Source organism: Trichomycterus rosablanca, chromosome 14 (assembly GCF_030014385.1).
Source record: "Trichomycterus rosablanca isolate fTriRos1 chromosome 14, fTriRos1.hap1, whole genome shotgun sequence".
NCBI lineage: Eukaryota > Metazoa > Chordata > Actinopteri > Siluriformes > Trichomycteridae > Trichomycterus > Trichomycterus rosablanca.
In genome coordinates this window covers 9297749-9318322 of record NC_086001.1, presented here as the reverse complement: position 1 = coordinate 9318322, position 20574 = coordinate 9297749, and the positions used below count along the sequence as shown (strand labels likewise).

Here is a 20574-nt window from a genome sequence, read left to right as displayed (position 1 = left end):
TACTGATGTACAGTACAACGACATTCATTTATTGCATCAGAACGCAGGGTCAGCCATTGTACCGCACCCCTGGAGCTGAAAGGGTTGAGGGCCTTGCTGCATGGCAAAGCTGGGATTCAAACTCGCAACTTTTTGATTGATAGCTCAAAGCTCTACCCACTAGGCTACCACTGTCCCAGTTGGTGAACTTGCTTCATTTACCACTGTGCCACCCAAGCACAAGCTGTAGCTTAGTGGTTAAGGTACTGGGATAGTTATCAGAAGGTCACTGGTTCAAGCCGCACCACTCAAAGGTTGCTGCTGTTGGGCCCTTGAGCAAGGCCCTTAACTCTTAATTGATCAGACTGTATACTGTAACTGTAATGTAGGTTGCTTTAGATAAAGGCGTCTACTGTGCCAAAAATGTAAATGTACTAATGTGTTTTTTATTTAATATACTTACTTAATTTCATTATAAAAGATGAACACATTTCAATCATAGCAATAATATTAAAGCTGATGAATTTTCCTAGGAATCCTATGAAAAAGGAACAGAAACTTTCACACCCCTGTCAGTATCGCTGATCTAACAATACGCAGCTACAAAGTCAATTCCTCAAAAAGATGCTTTGGGATAGTCTGTTATGTTTAAACAATGAAGCGTTGTGCATATGATCCCAAAAACACTACTTTCAAAGAATAAAGGTGGGAGCATTCTGAAATGGAGCTTAATCTCTGCAAATATTGTGTAATAGCCTGCTGGGGAATTACACGTCACTAAAAAAGCCAGGTCATAATAAAAGAAGGGTTTTATATCATCAGTCAAGAAACTAAATCTTTTAACAAAACCACCCCCCACACTAAAATGCCAAAATGACTAATGACCTTCACTGTCTCAATAATTTTCTTAGGTAAAAAGTGAAGATACTTGCATGAAAATGTACTTATTACCCTTGTAACCTGCAAAATGAATGGTTTGTATTTGTTGTGTCTAAATACTTCCATGAAACCATGTGCATGAAACCAGGAGCGGCGAACAGTTCACACCCTTTTCTGAGCTGTGTGTCCCTTAGGATTTCCACAGAAAATTAGATGAGAGAGAGAAAAAAAAAAAACATGAATAAAGAAGTGAAATCTAATCTGACTGGTTTACAATAGGTTTAACTTTTATTATGAGAATACATTTTATAGGTTCCTATTTCCACTACTTCTAATCAAAGCTCATGTCTTAATGTACTTACAAAGGTCTGTCTGTGTGTCACTATGATTAGATCCACGACTTTGAAGATAGTATTTACTATACAAATAGACCTCACATAGTAAACCGCTGGGTTTTAAGTAATTGGGTAATTAAGTTATTACAAACAGCGTATTACACCCTTCCAGTTATATGCTTTATCTGTTTAATTGGATGTAGTGGTTTGCCTAATCACTCAATCCTATATATGTTATTTATTCAAAAATTACTACCATGCAGTAGGTCTGTGTCCAGTATACCCTCTTATTCACACACCAATCCTTTCAGAAAATGTTGTGGAAGTGACCAAGTGTAGGAGCCAGCAATACAAACTGTATTACTGATAATATCAAGGAAGCTCCAAATGAGCATAATTACACCAAATTACAGTCAGTACACCCAGTAATTGTGCTGACTCGTTTACATACCCACATGTACTGCTGAGGAGATTTGTCTTTCCTGGATTACTGGATTATAACAGAATCTCTTTAAAACACTTTAGTTCCGGTGTTCTTGTTATGGTAACAAATTCAGAACAGACAGCAGGCACCAAGGCAGCAGCTTTAATGTAGCTGAAAAAACAAAATAGTAAATAAGTTATAAAAAAACTACAGTGACACTGTACATGGTTACCTGTGAAACTGTAGTCGCGCCTCTATACTGTAGAATAAATAGTGCAAATGTGAAGGATTTTTCTTAGAAATACAGTATACTTTTATATCTTTAATACGTTCATCAATGTCCACAAAGAACACTTACAGATACAAACTTTACAAACAAAAAAATGAAGTTATGGTTTTTGGTTTTTAAAGCTTTGCTACAAAATTTGCATTTATAAAATTGAGTGTTTCTTGAGTGAACATTGAATTCTTTATGGCTGTATAACCAAAAGTGCTGTTAAATCATGACGCGGTTCATCTGCTGTAATGGGTTTAATATATGCATGCTCCTTTAATGACTTCATGTATCTTAAATAATTTAGTACAGTTTGGTTCTTTTTATTTTGAGTTTAGGAGTAGATATTGTCACAAAGCATCTTCACAAAGATCAGGTTTCCAAATTACTGTCAGAGGTGACGGTGGAAAAAAAATCCTCTCAACATGCATCATTAAGAAACTTTAAGAGAAACCAGATTTAAAAAGTCGAACTGGGCAGTGCTAGAAAGCAAGTCCTTAACACTATATAACACTATATAATAGTGATGCAAACAGTATTAAAGAAAGGTTTTAATCTCAGCAGTGCTATCAGCCGGCTGGGCGTCTACACAGATATCACAGATGGCGCTCTGTCCCTGTATTTTCCAAGGTATTCCTGCTTTGTGTCCCACCACGTCCCAGGATAATTTGGCTAATGAAAATGAAATGTAGTGAATGAATCATTACAGAATGTAGATGTAAGGTCAAGAGTCATGAAAGAATAAAAAGGTGTAAACTGCAACAATTTATAATAGCAGCCATTCCTGCACAGTATAAGTCTCTGAGATTATTTAATGCATCAAGGGCCAAGGTTGATGGTTGTAGGATGAAGAGATAGGGCAACATCAGGATTATGCACCACTCTCCTATCAGATAGGTCCAGTGTGGTTAGTGGACCCAATGGGACAGTCTATCAGGATTCTCCACCAGAATCCACACCAGGGTTCACTGAGTTAATACCACATGGGATCTGTTGTTTACAACACTGCTTTGTTTTGATAACTATCGCCCCACCTAATTCACTGCTGTAAAAAACACATCACTGTGAAATGAGCCTTTTCCTGTGTAATATGCAATTTGCTGTATTTAAGGTTTGTGTTTAGCGTTCACCAACGTTTTTCATTCACGTAGCATTCACGTGTCTCAAGTTTACTGGTTAATTTGCACTATTTGGTGGTCCTAGTGTCACAGAGTGTATTTAAAGTTTGCTGAGTTTATAAAGTAAGAAATTAACTGTACATAGACAAGCTATCATGAGCATAATACTTTACTGGCTTGTTGTTTGAGCCGCAGCACAGACTACAGAGAGATGATCATGTGTGTAAAGAAGCACACTTTTCCATCATCGAATGCACTAAATATCAGCACACTACACCACAGAAAAGTCTGTTACACTAGCAATCCTACGGCAATTCAGTTAGCAATCGGTTAGTCAAAATGTCCAAGATGCTTTTTTCCTATCCTTTCTTTCTCTCTCTTCTTTCCTTCTTTTCCTCTTGATCCTGCTACTCACACCTCACTTCCATTCTTCAGCTTCCTCTCCAGCCTCTTCACACTCCTACACACACTCTGGTCCTCTCGTACACCCTCACACACTCTCCTACAAAAATGCTGCTCTCTCATTTCTCACTCCGACTCTCTGACCGTTTCATATTTGCAGGTCACCTCATTTTCTTGGATTGAATCTGAAGATCTGGTTGTTCATCATGCAGAGACAGCATTTCTGAGTTGGTCGGATGCCTTCTGGAGGGCAAGAACTTGCTGATATGTTTAAACACAGGTAGAATTTTAAGTCTACGTTCTTTCAATCTGAACCACTTTCTTTTAATCATCTTTTTTTCCAAGGTATGTAGACAGGCCAGTAAACCACAATTTGACAGGGGGGTTTAAGGTAGGCAGCACTCTTCCTGAGCGCATATAAACTCAGGGAAAGTCTCTTAATATACCTAAGAGGTCCAAACAAAGCCTTAGGATGGAAGTTCACAGATACTTGCCACTGTGATGATCATGCATGAAAAATGGGATAAACTGCTCAAATCCAGGTGTGCATAGCTTATAATGCCTTCATAAAGACTTGCAGCTGTAATTGCTGGCAAAAAAATGTGCCATAAGTCTGAAAAAGGGTCTGAATAATTCTGAATCAGTCTCAGCTATTTCAGTCACGTCCTATAAAAAGAAATCGAACATACTAAGCTGACTAACACACAGACTGTATGAGACACGTCCATCTGTGCTGTTAAAGCTCATAGAAATGTTTAGCCCTCATGAGGCATCCGGACAGGCCTCCTGTGGAAATCTGATGTGTGTGTGTGTTTGAAATTCTCAGCTGTACTCACAGTGTGTTGTGTGGTGCTAGTGGATTGAGGTCGGCCTGTGTGGGTTTGTTGGGGTTTTGTCGAGTCACTGTTTCTTTCCCGCAGACATTCCTGTCATAACTTTGAGGAGGCCACATGGATTAAAAGATATTTTTTAAAGATACATGCTGAGACTGTTTTTATTATTAGGAAAAGTAACCTTTAGTAACACACAGTTTGATTTTTTTTGGGTTATTCCTGTGAACCTTCATTCAGCTGACAAATGTGCAAAAATTTTATTGTTTTGTAATATAAACAAATGTAGAATTTGATGCCAGCAACACATTGCACTTTGTGACATAGCAACATGCACTAGCCATTTACTATAATATCCATTGTGACTGCTGAATACTTAACTGGCTAGATAATTAGCTTGGTAGTGTTGGCACATAGTTTTGACACATCAGTTTAGCAGTTTAACAGGATATTTCTCTGTTTATCCCCTTTAACAGCATCATCCATGCACTGCTCTTACTCAGAATGCAGTAAGGGCGACTCTGCTTTTTCCCCACATCGTGGTTCAACCCTTGCTCCGCTGCCACCATGATGGCATCTCTGGTATCCAACAGGACTCGACGAAACCAGTCTCTGGACCTGACTAGTGTCGACCCTGAGACACGCACGATTGTGTTCAAGAACCACTGGTCTCAGGTAATTCCAAATTTAAGGGATGCAAACACAGCGAAACACAGCGACTGCATATCACTTCATAGACTGTGGAACCTCTAATGTTGCATAATTGTTCTTGTGTGGATCAGATGTAAGCTAATACTTCCAATTAAAAATAATAATTTAGGTTAAAGGATGGGGTGGCTAAGTGGGTAGCACTGTTGCCTCACAGCAAGAAGGTCCTGGATTTGATCCCCAGGTGGGGTGCCTGTGTCTGTGTGGGTTTCCTGCGGATGCTCCGGTGTCCTCCCACAGTCCAAAAACATGCAGCCAGGCTAATTGGAGACTCTGAATTGTCCTATAGGTACCTAGCCGCTATGATGCATAAACCAGTGCATTGTAGTGCCGGTCCAAGCCCGGATAAATAGGGAGGGTTGTGTCAGGAAGGGCATCCGGCGTAAAAAATTGTGCCAAATCAATAATACGGATCACGATCCCCTAATGGGAGAGACTGACTACAAGGTTGCACTGTAGAAGATCGTAGGATGAACGGGGTCCCTGTGTTTTGTGAATTATGTGAATATAAAGCATATAATAGAAGCATAGTGTGGAAAACAATGTAAAAAAATATACCAGTGATTAGTCTTGGTACATGTCAACTACATGGGGGGAGGGGTTGAGTTATGTTAAGGGCGCTTCAGTATCATAGTAGTTAAATCATGCTAGCTCACTATTGCTGAAATCCGGGGTTAGAACATTAGTGATGCCATCGGCTAAAGCCTGGATAAAATACATCCGGTGTAAAGATTGTGCAAATTTAACTATACAGAACAGAATGATTTACTGTGGTGGAATAGTGGTAGCCCAGTGGATAGAGCTTTGGGCTACCAACTGAAAGGTTGAGAGTTTGTATCCCATTTCTGCCATGTAGCCACTGTTGGGCCCTTTTAGCAAGGCACTTAACCCTCTCTGCTCAAGGGGTGCCGTTCAATGGCTGACCCTGCACTCTGACCCCAGCTTCCAAACAAGCTGGTATACGCAAAGAAAGAATCTCGCTGTACTGTACATTGTATCTGTATATGTATATATGACAGATAAAGGCATTCTATTCTATTCTATTATCAAACCTTAAGGAAACTGTGCTATTTAAATATAAAATATGTAAGCACAACTGGTTTTTAAACAAGAGCGAATATCTTTATGAAGTTTATTTGCTTGCTTTATACTACAAAAGTATTTTACAGTAGCTTCACAAAGCAAAATATATTTGTTACCTTAATTTAAAAATTTTGACTGTAATAATGTAGGTTGAAAATAGATAAGCTATTAACACTGCTTTTAAGGTCTTTTTTGACTTATAGAAACTTAATTTGAGACCGGGGAGTAACAGTGTGAATTTGTAATAAGCCTATATAAAAATGTGATGTGACTTACAGTGTATCACAAAAGTGAGTACACCCCTCACATTTCTGCAGATATTTAAGTATATCTTTTCATGGGGCAACACTGACAAAATGACACTTTGACACAATGAAAAGTAGTCTGTGTGCAGCTTATATAACAGTGTAAATTTATTCTTCCCTCAAAATAACTCAATATACAGCCATTAATGTCTAAACCACCGGCAACAAAAGTGAGTACACCCCTAAGAGACTACACCCCTAAATGTCCAAATTGAGCACTGCTTGTCATTTTCCCTCCAAAATGTCATGTGATTTGTTAGTGTTACTAGGTCTCAGGTGTGCATAGGGAGCAGGTGTGTTCAGTTTAGTAGTACAGCTCTCACACTCTCTCATACTGGTCACTGAAAGTTCCAACATGGCACCTCATTGCAAATAACTCTCTGAGGATCTTAAAAGACGAATTGTTGCGCTACATGAAGATGGCCAAGACTACAAGAAGATTGCCAACACCCTGAAACTGAGCTGCAGCACAGTGGCCAAGATCATCCAGCGTTTTAAAAGAGCAGGGTCCACTCAGAACAGACCTCGCGTTGGTTGTCCAAAGAAGCTGAGTGCACATGCTCAGCGTCACATCCAACTGCTGTCTTTGAAAGATAGGCGCAGGAGTGCTGTCAGCATTGCTGCAGAGATTGAAAAGGTGGGGGGTCAGCCTGTCAGTGCTCAGACCATACGCCGCACACTACATCAAATTGGTCTGCATGGCTGTCACCCCAGAAGGAAGCCTCTTCTGAAGTCTCTACACAAGAAAGCCCGCAAACAGTTTGCTGAAGACATGTCAACAAAGGACATGGATTACTGGAACCATGTCCTATGGTCTGATGAGACCAAGATTAATTTGTTTGGTTCAGATGGTCTCAAGCATGTGTGGCGGCAATCAGGTGAGGAGTACAAAGATAAGTGTGTCATGCCTACAGTCAAGCATGGTGGTGGGAATGCCATGGTCTGGGGCTGCATGAGTGCAGCAGGTGTTGGGGAGTTACATTTCATTGAGGGACACATGAACTCCAATATGTACTGTGAAATACTGAAGCAGAGCATGATCCCCTCCCTCCGGAAACTGGGTCGCAGGGCAGTGTTCCAGCATGATAATGACCCCAAACACACCTCTAAGACGACCACTGCTTTATTGAAGAGGCTAAGGGTAAAGGTGATGGACTGGCCAAGCATGTCTCCAGACCTAAACCCAATAGAACATCTTTGGGGCATCCTCAAGCGGAAGGTGGAGGAGCGCAAAGTCTCGAATATCCGCCAGCTCCGTGATGTCGTCATGGAGGAGTGGAAAAGCATTCCAGTGGCAACCTGTGAAGCTCTGGTAAACTCCATGCCCAGGAGAGTTAAGGCAGTTCTGGGAAATAATGGTGGCCACACAAAATATTGACACTTCAGGAACATTCAATAAGGGGTGTACTCACTTTTGTTGCCAGTGGTTTAGACATTAATGGCTGTATATTGAGTTATTTTGAGGGAAGAATAAATTTACACTGTTATATAAGCTGCACACAGACTACTTTTCATTGTGTCAAAGTGTCATTTTGTCAGTGTTGTCCCATGAAAAGATATACTTAAATATCTGCAGAAATGTGAGGGGTGTACTCACTTTTGTGATACACTGTACATATCTTTCTTATTAAACATCTTTATGAATGGGTATTCTGCAAACTGTAGCCACAAAGTTAAAGGTATTCAGTTTCTTTTATCTATTTTTGATTCTATTTTTTACAACCCTTACAATTGGTTGTGGTTTTATCCATATAAATACAAATACAATAGTGTATTTCATGTGGGGAGTAAATCTCTATGCGGTAGCTAAATAAAAGCAGAGTAGGGTTACAAGTGATCTGGCCTCTAGTTCCTAAAACTAGAATAAATGCAATGTGCTCATTACAAAAATTCTTAATTCTAAGCTTCTCTCTGTTTTTGCTGATCAGGTAGTGAAGATCCTGGAGAAACACGACCCTTTACATATTGCTGGAGGTCATGGGGGCGGAGGTCACGGCTTTACGGTCGGAGGTTACCGGTTCCGGGGATTTCGACACGGCCAGGTCCCGCTGGACGAGGCGAGCGCCGTGCAGAACTACGTCGAGCACATGCTTTTCCTCCTGATTGAAGAGGAGAGCGGTGAGGCTGGAGCCATGGGTCCCATTCTAGAGTTCGTCGTCATGGAGAACGTGATGGAGCGCCTGTTCGTCTGGAGCCTGAGGCGCGATTTCACCGACCAATCAAAACTCGAGCAGCTTAAGATGTATGAGAAGCTGATTAGTCAGGCCAAGCAGCCACTGTTGCATCATAAACCGATTTTAAAGCCGCTGATGATGCTGCTGTCATCCTGTGCTGGGGCAGCAACTAGTCCAGGTGAGATCAGTCAATAGGCGAGTCGGTCAGTTTGTCAACATATAACATAATGTGCACACAAGTAAGATGTAAAAACCATTGTAATACTAAGAAAAAAAGAAAACAAATAAGGTACAGTGGTACTCAACGTCTTCTAAACACAAAATCTTTGAAACTCAGTGCCCTTTGTCGAGAAATGTGTACCCTTAAACTCAACGTTTTTCAACTCAACTCAATGTGTTCAGTTTGTTTTTAAAAAATGTATTTATTTAAATAATTTTAATTAACAATGAACAGTCGTTTTGTTCAGCGCTCAGCTTGAGCAGTGCGGTAATACGTCATCAAAGTGTGCACATGAGACGAATCTGCATTTGTGTGGACTAACCATCAGATAGACTCTGAAAGCTTCACATGTATCTGTGTTTTTATGGATTTTCCTCACTGTTTCACTGTTAAACTTGTGTTACAGCTCGGGGTTCTGAGAAATTGTAAGAATCAGCTTTTTATTTCAGTGTTTTTATATTATATTTGTGTTATTTTTAGTGTATGAGTGTCAAAAACAACCCCATTATTTTACATATGTCTAAAATATTTGCAAGTCCACGATACCATGGAATGCATTAACAGGTTTCCCATACATCCTTATGGGAAAACATTCCTTGAAACTCACCGCCTTTTAAACTCAACGCCAGTCCCAGAACCTATTGACGTTGAGTTTCAAGGTACCACTGTTTAAGTATATATAAAAGTATTGTTAGGCCTTAATTGTAACACAGTAACTATATAATACAAATTAAATAAGTAATTCTATCATTAAAAGCTTTAGTTCCTTATTATAGCAACTACTAGTCTGAATACTGCGTTTATTTCCATGTTTCTTGCCGTCTGTCTTTCCACTTATCCTTTTGCCCTTTCTGTTAGTCTTTTCTTGCTATTCTTTCTCTTGTTGCCCTTCTTTTTTGTCTTTATCTCTCTTGTTGTTTCTTTTTGCTCTTTTCTTTCATCTCTTTGTTTGTGTTTGTCTTTCTCATTCTTTATGTCCTATTATTCTCTCTCTTATTTGCTTTCTGCCTTCTTTTGTCTCTCAGTTTGTCTCTTTTTGTATTTTTGTATTGTGTATTTTTGTATTTTTTATGTATTTATTTTGAGAACACATATAACAGTCCACTGACCTTAAAAAGTAACCCTGAGGCCACACAAATGAATTCCAGTTTCTTATAATAATATAGTCATTGTCATTATACAAAACACAACTGCACAGTGTAACAAAAGGCCTGTTCGTGTATAAACATATATGGACAAATGTATTGTGATATTCCTTCTAATTGTGGCATTTCAGCCACAACAGTTGCTAACAGGTGTAATAAATCAACTGTAGATCTTTTCTGATTCAGCATGACTGTGCTCCGTGTACAAAACAAGCTCTATAAAGACATGAAGAAAGGCTTGGTCTAAAGAAACTCCAGTGGCCTGCACAGAGCCCTGACCTTAGTCCCACTGAAAAACTCTTTCTTGAGGCTTTCTTGACCAACATCAGTTCCCAGGCATACAAATGCTCTTATGACTGAATAGGTACAAATTCCCACAGACAAACCTCAAAGTCTTGTGACATCTGTGTGATCTTTTCAGCTATATTTTAATACCATTTGTTTTTTAAATGAAATGTCCAACATGCTCATGGTCAGTGTGTAGTGTATATCCCACTCCCAAACCATGATTATTAATATGACTTCTTTGTGGTTTTACCAGCCTTTACTTATCTGGAAAAAACTGTTCACTAGATTCTGTAGTATTTGTGGGAATTTGTGCCTATTTAGTCCAAAGAGCATTTGTGAGTTCAGGCTCTGATGTTGGATAAGCAGGTCTAACATACAATGTATTTTTCAATTGATCCCAAATGTGTTCAGGGATGGGGTTGAGGTCAGGCAACTGGAGTTTCCGCTATACAAAATTGGTCAAACCATGTCACATGGAGCCTTGCTTAATATTATTAATATTTGTGTTTTGTCTCAGCAGTGGGTGTTTCATGTTCCATGGCAGTGGAAAATGAACTGGTTCTTCTTCTCCATCAGCTGTGCGGTGTGGTATCTAATGATCCCTCAGTCCTAGAACTGTTCTTCCACTCCAGCGAGGATCAGGGAGCTGCAAACTTCCTGCTCTTTTCCCTACTCGTTCCCTTTATCCACAGAGACGGGCCCATGGGGAAGCAGGCTCGAGATGCCCTGCTCCTCATCATGACTCTGAGCAATGATAATCAGCGCGTTGCCACACACATTGCCCACAACACCTTCTTTTGTCCGGTATGTATTTCTGTCTTTTACCCAACGAGTCCCCCTCCCCTTCTTTTTGTTCTTTTATTCTGCAACCTAGAATCTGTTTTGTAACATGTTTGTATCTGGCTGTGCCATGTCTAATTACCAACACAATGCAGACAACACACACTGTCACTGCTATCCATCATTCCATTCTCTTTCATCCTTTATTGCTAATTGTCCGTCTTTGTGCTTGTCTTCATTCAATCAAGGAAAAAAGATTAAAAAAAAGGACAGTGGATTGATGGTTTTCCACATATTATTGTGTTGTGAATTTGATTTTGAATACATTTAATTAATCTACTACTTAATTACCCAATGCTAAAATGAAAACTTCTTCTTATTTATAAAACTATTTAGAGCCTTTGCTAGGGCACTCCAAATTGTGGTCAGGTGCATCCTGTTTGCTTTAATTATCCTTGAAATCTTTCTAGTACTTAATTGGAGTCCACCTGTTGCATTTTCAATTGATTGGACATGGATTTGTAAGGCTCCACAATGTACACTGCATTGTCAGGGCAAAAAAAACAAGCCATAATGCACAAGGAATTGTCTTTGGATCTCTGTGATAAAATTGTGGCATGGATATGAGATCGTTAATAATTGAGGGATGGATAAATGCAGCACAATACAGAAACGTCCTTGAATAAACTCCATACTGCCAAAACCACACTGGCCCAGCCAAAGTCCAGACTTAAACCCATTGAATATCTGTGGAGAGAGCTAAAGGTGGCAGTTCACAAACACTTGCCATCTAATCTGAAAGAGCTTGAGAGGATCTGCCATGAAAGATGGGTTCAACTGCCCAAATCTAGTTGTGTTAAGCTTGTATAGACATAGCCAAGAGACAGATTTAATTGTTGTCAAAAGGCTTGTGAAGTATTGTATAAAATGTCTCAATATTTTTGTAAAGAGAAAATTTAGATTTATTTTTGAAGAAGTCTAAAACATTAGGTTTTTAAGTGATTAAATGTGGATTGGTGGGTAAAACTGGCACAATAACACAATAAACTGTGCACAAAGTCAAGAGGTCTGAATAGTGTCTGAATCCACTCTATATATTTGTGTTCAGGTTCTAGCTACAGGTCTGAGTGGTCTGTACTCCTCTCTGCCAGCTAAGCTGGATGTGCCTAGTGAAGACTGGCACTGTATTCACATGGATGAGTGGCAGCATGAGCCTCCCCTTATTCACTTCCTCAACTCACTTGAGTTCTGCAATGCTGTCATGCAGGTGAGAATGACGTGGTTAACTTTGAAGTCATTTGCATTTTAAATAATGTGTCTAATGATTCATTGTTTTTGAATAAGAAACGTCAATTTCAAAGTTGTCCAGTTTTTATTTTTGTTTCCACTTCCCAGGGTTTCGATTACACATTTTCACTCTTGTGTAACTTTTTTCCATGCAGGTGGCTCATCCCTTCATTAGAGATCAGCTGGTTGGTTACATTTACAATGGCTTTCTTGTTCCTGTTTTAGCACCAGCACTGCATAAGGTGAGTGACCACCGTGTCACCTTAGATGATTATAAATTGAATAAAGCACGATTGTATTGGCTATTTTTACTTTGTCATGTTTGTATGTTATGGTCAGTTGACTTCACCAACCAAATGTGTTTAGAGAAACCGTACTGTTTATTTACAGACACTCCAGTGTATAACTTTTACGTTTCTTAGACTGCTTTGCACCTTTGTTTTATTTTTCACAAGGTGCCACCTATTTTGGGTAGGCTTGGGTTAGTCATGATTATATGTTTGATTTGATGTCTTATGGGTAAATTGTTTGCAAATAGTTCTTTTAATGGAATTAAAGTAGGATGTAGATCGACCAGATGATTTCAGGGTGAATATATAGTATATTTATTTAGAATATTTTAGGGGTAGAACAGAGGTAGAGTGAGCACCACATAGCAGTATGCATTCTGGGAACCAAGGTTGGATCATAACCTTTGGTTTTGTATGTTTCCCAGTTTCCCAAAAACCAGTTAGGTTGCTAATGTGTGTGTATCACCCATTGGTTGTAATTGGCCACTTTATTCTGTCATTACTTTCAAAGCTCTTTTTATTGGTTAAGGGTATTACAGCTGAGAAATTTAAACACATCAGGCCATCCAGTCACCAAGCATGACAGTTAATTGTTAATCGCTGTATTTGTCTGCTGCCAAAATTTGCTTTTATTTTGTCATTTCAATTGAAGGTGTGTGACATAAATAATAAAACTTGTGTGTATGTTTCATGCAGCTGACTCTAGAAGAAGTAATGACCACCACTGCATATCTGGATCTTTTTCTGCGAAGTGTAACTGAACCTGCGCTACTCCACACTTTCCTAAGCTTCATCCTCCTCCATCGTCATGACAGCGTGCACATCCTGGACACACTCGTCAGCCGCATTAACACACCCTTCCAGGTTGTTTGTTTGTTTGTTTATTAGGATTTTAACGTCATGTTTTACACTTTGGTTACATTCATGACAGGAACGGTAGTTATGGACAATTTTGTATCTCCAATTCACCTCACTTGCATGTCTTTGGACTGTGGGAGGAAACCGGAGCACCCGGAGGAAACCCACGCAGACACGGGGAGAACATGCAAACTCCACACAGAAAGGACCCGGACCACCCCACCTGGGGATCGAACCCAGGACCTTCTTGCTGTGAGGCGACAGTGCTATCCACTTAGCCACCATGCCGCCCACCCTTTCAGGTAGCCACAGTTTATCTCTGGGAAAAATGATACAATTCTCATTTAATACAATATAGATATTAATAAAATCAAGTCTTGAAATTGTGTATGTAGTGTATTTGGAAACACAATGGTCACATTTCACTCAGACCTTTATTCTAAATGTGAAAACATCAATTAAACTGTTTTATGGACCAGAAACTCTTGGCTAAGCTTCAAAAGTGATCAGTTTTTTTGCATTTCATATTCAATTACCCGATTGCATTACGCTTCCCCTCTACTGATTTTGACCTCCACTCCTGACCGAGGACTAACACACTCTTAGAGAAAAAGAATAAAGTTTATGAACTATTATGAATCATCCGACTGAATTTTTGCTGTTTGTGTTTCAGTTGGGAACTGTATCACTCTCTCTCTTCCGCACCCTGATTGGTCTGTACTGTGAGGACGTCATGCTTCAGCTCATACTCAAGTGAGTCATTTATGAATGGAATTTCATTTTGTCACTTTTTTATTTACCGCTTTAACCTGGTCAGTGTTGGGGCAAGTAAGTCAGGCGAGGCAGGATCTCAGTATCGTCACTCAGCATTGCATATTGCTTTGAAGCTTGCCGCTGAGTGGCACAGCCAATACAAAGCGTGTTTGTCGCATATCACATGAAAGGCTTAAGTGCCCTGGGGAGCAGCAATATGAGCCCAGCCTCGCAGTGAATGAAAGGCAAAATGCTTATAATATAAGTGCAGCCTAATAGTCTGCTGTCCCAAATAATAGAGGGCATTAGACTTCCTTCGAATGTATTTCCAAGTTAGCCAGCATGCACTCAATCGCAACTGAAATGTTTGATTTGTGCTGTTTTGTTAGGTATCTGATCCCGTGTAATCACATGATGTCGAGTCAGAGGCACGTTCTGAAGGAGACTGATTGTTATTCTGTCTCCGCTGCCAAATTTCTGGCTCTGACTCCATCCTGCTGCACTCCAGATCTCATTGCCCCACCAATCAGACAGCTGGATTCCATTGTGTGGTCGAAGGTCACTGACGGATCCCACTCAGGAAATACGGGTAATGTTTAAAAATTTTGCAGGATGAAATACTTTAGTACATCAATTCATTCAATTCAAATTCAAATAAATAATATTAAATAAAATACAATAGTTACAAATAAAAATACATAAAGCAGATAAGTAAAACAATACAATGCATAAAGTTTGCTATGCTTTTCGGAATATATAGCTGTATACACTGTATGACCAAAGGTATGTGGACACCTGAGCTTGGTGAACTTTTTTTTTCAAAAGGACATTGATCTGGTTTTCATCTGTATTAAACCAGGGTAAGTTCAAGTACCCCTTAAATTGTCTGTGGATGGTGGGTACCACCCCTACCATCCACCGTTTTGTTAAAAAATGACAGATTCTTGGTTTAATTGCATTTTACAAATTGTCCCAACTCTTTTGGAAAATGGGTTTGTAGTCGGCACTCCTATTTGTACAATCTACTGCTCCAACAAAATAGTGCTAAGTTCATATTTTTAATGGATTTTAATGTATTTTTTGGATTTTGAAGAATCTATAGAGAATTAAGCTTTTTGGCAGAACGTGTGTAGTTATGATTAATGGCCGTTGCCTGTTTAATGGAGGTCAACATACTTTTATCCCAATTCATTTTATCTTCTAATTTCTTCTACCTATATTGATTACTATGGTAACGATCTTAAGTTTTTTTTGTCAACTGTGCTGCAAAAGGTTGCAATAAGCTCTTCTCGGCAGGCTGCACACATGCTTTAATATGTGCATGTCTTGCAGCTCATTCAAAATGCAGCTGCCCGTCTGGTTTTTAACCAGCCCAAACACTGCCACATCACCCCACTGCTGCGTTCTCTTCACTGGCTTCCTGTAGCTGCACGCATTCAGTTTAAAACACTGACGCTCGCCTACAAAGCCAAAAATGGACCAGCCCCAAGCTACCTTCGTGGTCTAATCAAACCCCGCTCTGTACCACGCAACCTCCGAGCCACTAGTCTCGCTCGACTTGAGCCTCCACCCAGAACTAAAGGAAGACAAGCATCAAGGCTCTTCTCTGTTCTAGCACCCAAGTGGTGGAACGAGCTTCCTCTGTCTGTCCGAACATCTGAGTCTCTTGCTGTCTTTAAAAAACTATTAAAAACCCACCTTTTTACTAAGCGCTTCAGCTGACTTGTACTTATTTACTAACACACTTCTTCCATTTCCAAAAAAAAAAAAAAAAACTTTGGTTCTAACAGGTTTCAGCAGATTTGTGTTCTTTGACTGTTGTTTACTAATACTTGAGAAATGAAATGTTTACTATGGAAGCACTTCTGTAAGTCGCTCTGGATAAGAGCGTCTGCTAAATGCAGAAAATGTAAATGTAGATATAAAAGGTCAGTAGTAATGATATGTGGGCTGCAGGCTGAGAACCGCCAGACTAAGAAAATGTTGCCTTTTTGACACCTCATATGTATACTTATTGAAACAGGTCATGAATGCCTAAATGTTCTTAACAGCCATAGGAACTAGATTAGAGTAGGAATATTGTGTAATATTTAATCATTATAAGTTTTAAGGAGTTTTAAGGGATTCTTTACCAGAGAAGCCAAAAATTCTGGCTGGATTATATGTTGTAAATTCTGTCAGTTTTAGGCATCCATGATTTATTGCGTCCATTATTATTAACATTGCAGAAATGGAGAATAAGCTCTCCGTTGATGAAGATACTGGTGACTGGTGTGTGATTGGCTCAGAGATCCACCTGGACGTCAGTTACCTGCATTACCTGTACGAAGCACGTAACGGCATCAGCAACTGCATGCGTGCGTGCCGCGTTTGGTCCGCTCCTTATGATGGCAGGAACCCACCTCCCGAGGAGAAATCACAGCGCCGCGTGACCTCACAGACCATTAGCAATATCGCTACATCCAGTGGCATCGAACTCGAGTGGGACGATAGTTTCGACGCTGGATCTACACGACCCGCACAGGAAGAGCAGGAGGAAAACGGCAATGTAGTTCCTGTACAGAGTGAACCACCAAGGCACATCCAGGAACTTAGAAAAACTGCCACTCAGCTTGTTAAGGGCTCGTACATCGAAGAGTCTGATTTTCAGAACGACGTCATGGTGTACGATCTGGTGGCTCAGAAGGATGCCAATGATACCGCTTTCCAAAATCAAACCGAATCCAATCATGTTACAGATGAAGCAGGTGTTGATGTGTCAGCGAGTCCAATTCAGGATCCGGCCCAGGATTTAGACTCCTTGGATGAAAGTTTACAAATCCAAAATGGCTCGAGCTTTTCCAATCATCAAAACTCTGAGAACTGTGAAGAAAACAATGGGATCCAGAGTCAAGCAGATCACAATTCCAATCTTTCCACAGAAAACGAGGATCTGTTGACCGAGTACGACGACCTGATTCGTAATTTAGTTGTCGACGTCAAAAGTCCCACAAAAATGCACAGAGACTTTAGGAATACTGTTTCAGAAGTAGGGGAAGAAGTTGATTTTAACTCGTTTTCGGTTGAAACACCAGAATCAGAGAAAACAGCCTCACCTTTTAGGAATAAACCTGGCAGTGGGAGCAGAAGTCATGCCATACCTTTTACAGGTAAAACATAAACACTATGCAATATACACTGTAGTCACAAAACTAAGTTCCAAGTTCTAATCTCAGCTGTGCTATTACATCGGTGCAGACATAATTAACTATGACTATTGGATTGGATGGTCCAGTTGCAGCAGGAATTTCTCATTACTGCTGAAAATTATGTTCAATGCTGGCTGGTCCATGGTGCCTGCACAGAGATGATAAATAATGGAGAGCAGTGCGTGACTCTCCATATGCAGCACTGCTCTTGTATGAACCCATCTCTGGTGGGTAAAAAGAAGTGTTTGGCAATCCACACATGTCAGAGGGGATGTGTGTTAGGTACGGCCCTTAAGACAGAGGGAAAAATGCATAGATAAAATATGAAATAGAGAAAGAAAGAATTTGTTGCTGGTTTTTGTTATGTGTGATGTTTGATCTTAGTGTCTCTGTTCTGTGTTCCATATTACAGGGCCATTTGTAAGCGTCTTGCTCTCTCGACTGGGGAACATGCTGGATAATTCTTTGCATGTAAACCTGCTGTTAACGGGAATTATTGCTCAGCTTGCTGCTTATCCACAAGCACTGCTGCGCTCCTTTCTGCTCAATACCAGCATGGTGTTTCAGCCCAGTGTTCGCTCCCTGTACCAGGTAAAGCACCTTCACTACGATTTTTAATGCTGTTCGGGACAGCACGGTGGCTCAGAGGGTAGCACTGTCGCCTTACAGGAAGAAGGTCCTGGGTTTGACCCCCAGGTGGAGCGGTCCGGGACTTTTCTGTCTGCGTTGGTTTCTTACAGTCAAAGACATGCAAGTGAGGTGAACTGGAGATACAAAATTGTCCATGACTGTGTTTGACATTAGACTTGTCAACTGATGAATCTTGTGTAACCAGTAACTACCTGTCATGAATGGAACCAAAGTGTGTAAAACATGACGTTAAAATCCTAATAAATAAATGAATAAATGTTCCAGATCTCCTGTGAGGACCCTTACATATGGAGGCAGTCGAAAAAAAATCACAGATTTGCTGCTGATCCCAGAACAGTGTTAGAAATTCCACTAAGTCTTGTAAAACAACCCACAAACCTCCCAATACAACCTGCAACAAGGTGTTTGCATCCCATGGGCCTCTGCACTGCTGACTGTACACAGAGCTTATGCTGCATTGGTTCTGATCTAACACAGTGCAGCTTGTAAACATGTAGATCAAATAGAACAACATCAGGATAATGCAGCACACATACACAGAGCAAGAGCTAAAATCAAAGAGGGTTTAAAAGAGATTAGAATGAACAATTGAATTATTATACAACAGGATTTGACATAACAAAGCCCAGGTTTAAAGCCCATGCTTTGAGCAAAGCTCAGATGACCTTTGATTGGGATTATAAATGATCTGTAATCCTTATTTGGAAATTAGTGATAGAACATTTTTGTCAGATGTTTTTAGGATGTCCAAACTTAACCTTTCGTACTAATGCAATTATACATTACCTTAACTTACTAGCTATGTAAACTTATCTGCCTTTTTTCTTTAGTTTTTTGGCCTTTTTATTCTTAGTGTTTTTGATTATTATTATTTTTATCATTTGTTTCTTTATACTAGTTTATTCTTCTCCTGATCCTATAAACTTTGCACTGGTAATTGGTAACAAATGGTGATTGAAACGTAATACTGATTATTGTAAAAGTATGTGAATTTGTCCATGTCATATACAGTATTTTTCCTTTGGGAGTGGCATGGTGGCTAGGTGGGTAGTACTGTCGCCTTACAGAAAAAAAGTCCTGGGTTTGATTCCCAGGTGAAACCGTTCGGGTCCTTTCTGTGTGGAGTTTGCATGTTCTCCGCGTGTCTGCTCCAATTTCCTCCCACAGTCCAAAGACGTGCAAGTGAGGTGAATTGGAAATACAAAATTGTCCATGACTGTGTTTGACATTAAAAACATGAACTGATTAATCTTGTCTAACGACAAGTAACTACCTGTCTTGTCATTAATGTAACCAAAGTGTGTAAAACATGAAGTTAAAATCCTAATGAAATAAATAAATACATTTTCTTTTGTTTGTGTTGTTTTTGCAGGTCTTGGCTTCTCTGAAGAATCAGATCGAGCAGTTGGCAGCATCACAGAAGGATTTTCCTGAACTTCTCATGGCTGCTCAGCAATGCCTACTGGCCAGAGAGAGTTCATCTAAAGCACAAGGTTTGTTCAATCTAACTAAGTAACACCTAGACACAGGTATGTTTAAACATTTGATTTTAACTGTACCAATAAAACGTCCAGTTTCATTTCTAATGGCTGATCCCTGTTCTCAGATTCAACCAGTGCTGGAAAGAACACGCTGAACCGATCCGTCCAACCCAAGGTGGTGGTTCCTCCAAACAAGACGGAGGTATACGCCACCGTGGTCTTCACCGAGTTCCTTAAAGAACTGGCCGCTATTGCACAAGAGCACTCTGTTCTGTCTCACATTCCAGTAGAGGAGTAATAGAGTTTTTTAATATTCACCCAAATACATCACCTACCTGTCTTCCAATCTCTCTCTGGGGGTATAGCTACATTTTTCAAACTCCTTTTCACTCTGCTGGATGTACTGTGAGGTCTCGAACGCAGCTGGTGTAATAGACCGCTGTGTCACTTAAACGTCCTAATTGAAGATAAATAATATAATCAATTTAACAGTTTGAGTGGAAGGCTTGCATAAATTCCATTAGTTTTTAGTACTTACTATGGCCATATTTATAATAAATAGACAATGGCTGCAAATATATTACCTTCCATAAGCTTCTAACAAATAGGTCAAAGCCATGTACTTCAAGAAGGACAGAGGGAGGACTGAAAGTCTTTCACTGGTAATATAATTTGTAATGACAAACACTGAGATAAATTTAAGCACAATGCTACATACGGTGTCGGAATTATGGCTCCCACTGTAGATGCCCATTTAGTTCTAGTTGTACAGTATGAGCTTCTGATGAAGCAGTAGAGCTTCACTGTTTTATTTTCAGCTACTTCTTAATTCTTTAACACCTTTTAGAATTTTTAAACAAATCTTCATCTGTAAGGACTACTAGATAAATAATACCTCTTAAATTGACAGATTCTGTGCTCTGTCTCTTTTTATAGAGTAATATAGAGTTCTCTCTTATAACTCTCTTTTATATGTTTATAAATATTTTATATCTTATTTATTAGATTCATAATTTCGAAACATGTACATTATTTCATGTTAATGTAAAAGACTCTATGGACTCAACACATTTAGTTCAAGGCATCTCTATTATCCATTAACTATCTGTCTTCTCACTAAAT

The 20574-nt window shown here is 39.7% G+C and overlaps 1 protein-coding gene across 1 annotated transcript; it reads left to right on the top strand.

The window, feature by feature from the left end:
- Nucleotides 1-4808: 4808 nt before the first annotated feature.
- fhip1aa (FHF complex subunit HOOK interacting protein 1Aa) lies at nt 4809-20323 on the top strand. The gene is made up of 12 exons (XM_063008715.1): nt 4809-4916; nt 8266-8689; nt 10682-10968; nt 12053-12211; nt 12387-12473; nt 13218-13385; nt 14053-14132; nt 14522-14721; nt 16361-17281; nt 17733-17911; nt 19344-19464; nt 19578-20323. The coding sequence occupies exons 1-12, from the start codon at nt 4809-4811 to the stop codon at nt 19748-19750; spliced, it is 2907 nt and encodes a 968-aa protein (XP_062864785.1). The 3' UTR covers nt 19751-20323.
- The last annotated feature ends 251 nt before the right edge of the window (nt 20324-20574 follow it).